Source organism: Pyxicephalus adspersus, chromosome 2, assembly GCF_032062135.1.
Source record: "Pyxicephalus adspersus chromosome 2, UCB_Pads_2.0, whole genome shotgun sequence".
Classification (NCBI taxonomy): Eukaryota; Metazoa; Chordata; class Amphibia; order Anura; family Pyxicephalidae; genus Pyxicephalus; species Pyxicephalus adspersus.
The window spans coordinates 158,553,890-158,558,221 of NC_092859.1; the positions used below are offsets into that span (position 1 = coordinate 158,553,890).

At 39.3% G+C, this 4,332-nt stretch overlaps 1 protein-coding gene across 1 annotated transcript in view; it reads left to right on the forward strand.

The window, feature by feature from the left end:
- Positions 1-4,332, forward strand: part of SH2D6 (SH2 domain containing 6) — a gene marked incomplete in the record, with an annotated part of 24,186 nt that overhangs the window by 14,411 nt on the left and 5,443 nt on the right. The window contains 3 exon segments of the mRNA XM_072402881.1: positions 1,347-1,375; positions 2,855-2,885; positions 3,412-3,443. Coding sequence (XP_072258982.1) covers positions 1,347-1,375; positions 2,855-2,885; positions 3,412-3,443 — 92 coding nt within the window.

The window sequence follows — 4,332 nt, forward strand, 5'->3', positions numbered from 1 at the left end:
ATCAATCGATTATTGGACGAATGGATCTACCAGGACAGGCTTTCCTTTTGCCTGACAATCCTTGTTCTTCGTTTTCATTCGTAACCACTTCCACTAATGATTACAGAATAAGTCAATAAAATGCATTCACAAGTTTAGGAGGTTTGCTGTACATTCACATTGGATGATGGAAATCTACTGCCAGTTAGCAAGCTGTCCATATGTTAACGCGTTTTGTGGCATACACCTGTACAAGCGAAACGCGTTGGTGTAGTAAATTAGGCTTTAATATTACACCAGCTTGCTTTATGTTTAGACTGCTGGACGGCTCCACCACCTTTGGGTTTCAAGACTCGTCTTTCCATCACATCAGCATTGGAGGGTTTGCCTGTGCACGTGGTACAAGAATGCAAACCAGCTGCAAGTCATCATTAGGACAATTACAGTGCATAGTTGTTGTTCAATCAATCTTCAGCTCCCCAAATCAGTTGAACAATTTTGTTTTTCCTGGATCACATGACTCAATTTGATCTATGTCGGGAAATATCTGCTCTTGTAGAGCCCAAACTGTAACAGGAGTGATAATACCAACTCTGTCCTATAGATGGCGCCACATGTCCTTTCCATGCAAACAAAAACTTGTTTTACAGTTCAAGTCAAAAAATAATTCTGTTCTTTATTTATTCTGACTTCATCTGTGTTTACTGACAAAAGAATTCCTGTAAGAATGTGATCTGAGGTGTGTTAACACCCATGGCTCCCGCAGAAAAATAAATAAATACATACATGTTAAAGTGCACCTGTCATTAGCTACATAGAATGCATACATAGGTTAAAGTGCACCTGTCATTAGCCACATGGGACACACACATATACATAATGTAAAGGGCACCTGTCATTAGCCACATGGAACACAAATATAGACATATACATAATAACGCACACATAGGTTCAAGTGCACCTGTCATTAGCTGCATAGAACACACACACATATGTTAAAGTGCACCTGTCATTGGTCACATGGGACATAAACAGACATATACATAGGTTAAAGTGCACCTGTCATTAGCTGCATAGAACACACACATATGTTAAAATGCACCTGTCATTGGTCACATGGGACATAAACATAGACATATACATAGGTTAAAGTGCACCTGTCATTAGCTGTATAGAACACACACATAGGTTAAAGTGCACCTGTCATGTAGCAACATGTGGTAATACGGCTGTATGAAGAATACAGGATGTGTCCCATGACTACAATGCATTGGATCCATACAAACACATGAGATGAATACATTAATAATGATAATAAATAGTAAATTTGTAGTCGGTGATTCGCTTTTCATTTTCTTTCTTGGCAGATTTATATTTGACCCTTCTGGAAACCTCGGTAAAGTTCACCCATATACTGTTGTGTGAGGGCAATTATGTGATTTATTTATGATTTACTTCTATCTGTACCCAGAGGCAACCCTAGAATTTGTGACACCCAATCTGACCCTCCTATAACCAGCCCTGAAACATTAACACAACTTCAGGGTATTCACTGTGCTAAGTGAATTCTTGTTTATCTTGGTGAATGAAGAGCAGCTGTGCAGACTTTATTCATCCAATTATGTGCAATACAAATCTTTACTTTCTATTTCCCTTGCCTATGATTGGGTTTTCCTTGCAAAGTGAAATTTTCACCTCCTTTCACTAAGGGAGGAAATTCATGTTTCACTCCTTTAGTAAATCAGGTTCAATGGCTAAACAGGTAGTCCCCGGGTTACATACAAGGTACTGACTGTAGGTTTGTTCTTAAGTTAAATTTGTATGTAAGTCATACCAGGTACATTATTTTAATAAATGCAATTAGTACAGTATGTTTGTCTCAGCATATTTTTAGGCAGTGTGGTGTCAGTTACTGTATAAAATCCTCACTGTGAGTTAATCACAAACAAAGCAAAGAGCCTAGACATTCATTAACTTCTGGAGCAAGCTGTGCTTGCAAAAAGAAACAACTGCGGAGTTTGTCATTAAAGAGTTACAAGATGTTACAGATCAGCTCAGCTCTTAATATCACCCACAACCTCAGCTGTGTTTAGCAAAAGATTTCTTCTGCAAGTCATGCAAACCGCCCCCTCCAAGCCTCCATCCTGCACACTAGGGAGCAGGGAAGCCCTGTTCATATCTAGGAGTCGTCTGTATGTCGGATGTCCTTAACTCGGGGACTACATGTAAAATAAGGAGAGTAAGAAACATTTCTGATCTATTAGGGGTAAGTGGTATAGCTCAATGTTTCCCAAACTTCATACCATGGGGGAACCCCTGGAAATAACTTTCAGGTCCCAGGGAACCCCTTCTATATTATTATATATACAGCTCACAGTATATTAGTGTGTTATCATGCATTGCTAATCATAGGGAAGAATGTCAGCCTTACAGAATGCCAAAAAGATCATTGCTGTCACTTAAACTGACCTGAGGGGTAAAAACTGCTCATTGCTCAAGGAACCCCTAGCGCCCCCTAGGGAACTCTGGTTGGGAAACACTTGTTTAGATAATTCTTGCCAAAGACGATTGATTGTGATCATCTTGGACAAAAATCTAGCATAGTGTCCTCCTGCAGTAGCACTAAATGACCAGTTGGGGCTGACTGCTGTCATTTCCTATGGAGGAGGATGCAGCTGGGGTGCCTTCAGCTCTTCCTCCCCCCCCCCCCCCTATAGAACAGAACAGTACTGTGTGTATTGCAATGCTTTGCTCTGCTCTCCCCGGGAATGATCAGGAAAGATTGTTTCCAGTGGGAAAAGTTTGAGGTGTGTACGCAGCTTTTGGAAAATCACATTTACTTTTAGCAATCTAAGTTTTGCCCATTTCATTCCAGCAGGTGAAATCCCACAGTGGTGTTGGTGCAGGTAAGTAGCCACAAATGTCACCGAATTCTTTATATTGTAAACTCAGACCTTATATTATTTATTAAAGCTCCAAGACTGGAGAAGATAGACTATCATGGGAGAACCTGGGTGATGCAGCAAACCTGGAATGAATCTGATCCCAAATTGAAAACATTTGCCAACAAAAAGCAAACGACTTTCAAAAAAATCTATTTCAGGTTTGCTGGATCGCCCAGGTTCTCCCATGATGGTCTATCCTGTCCAGTCTTGGAGAACACCATTAAATCAGGTAATGCAGAAGAAAGAGGCAGCCAGTCTGTGCTGTATACATGGGCTGACAGATGGAGTGAGCAGACCGATGACCTCATCATTCTGCTGCTCATCCTTCTATGTCCCATCAATTGAGCTCAAGGCTCTGGCTGTGCTGTCTGGAAGTGGTGCCGGATCCACAAAACTTGCAGATGAAACTTTTCCTATCCTCGTGTATAGATTATATAAAATTCTGCTTACCTGAAGCTTTGAAATCCAACTTTTGTTTTTTCTATAGGACGAGAAGAGAAATCTAAGCGGCAGTCAGAGGTAAGCCAATGTCAGCGTATATTCTGTCAATTGGCCTGATTTATATTAGCAGCCCAACGCTGGACAATATAGATTATCATGGAAGAACCTGGGTGATCCAGCAAATGTGGAATGGATCTGGTTTAGGATTGGGAATATTTACCAACAAATAGCAAACAACTCTTAAGAAATCCAGTCCAGGTTTGCTGGATCCGCCAGGTTCTCCCATGATCTCCAGCCTTGGAGAGCTTTATTAAATCCTGTCCAATAACAGAGGAATCTGTGTACATAGAATAGTGTCAGCCATGTGAAGGGAGGACAATTACATCAATGTGGATGTGGAAAGCCCCAGTGATGTAGGAGCCGCCATTCCTAATGCCAGAACCTTTACTGGATCATGACAAGGGTCCGATATGTACAATGGATGGATGAATATTGGGAACATTGGATTTTGTTTTTTTCAGTCCAGACTTAATTTCATAAATCTGGCACATGGGTAAATAAACTGCACAGCAAAATAGTAACACTGTAAAAGCAAAGTAAATGTATAATTTTGATAAAAATGTTCTGTTAATAATTTATCAAGGTTTCTGCAATTTGCTTATTATTCGTTTTTGGTGTTGCTTCTTGTCTTTGTTCATCAAGGTGGTGTTGAGCCAACCTCTTTGTTGACTATTATTATAATTATACTATATAAATAATATATAATATAGTTTTGTTAGAGATCTAGTTTGTAATAAAACATAATAATCCTTCTTTTTTTTTATATTTCAATGTTTTATTAAAGTTTTCATATAGAAAAAACAAGTCAATTACAATGGTATCATTAGAAAAAGTAACGGATACAACAGATATGCATAATCCTTCTTTTATATGGATGTCTAGATTTTAATAATTCCACAGTTAGCTA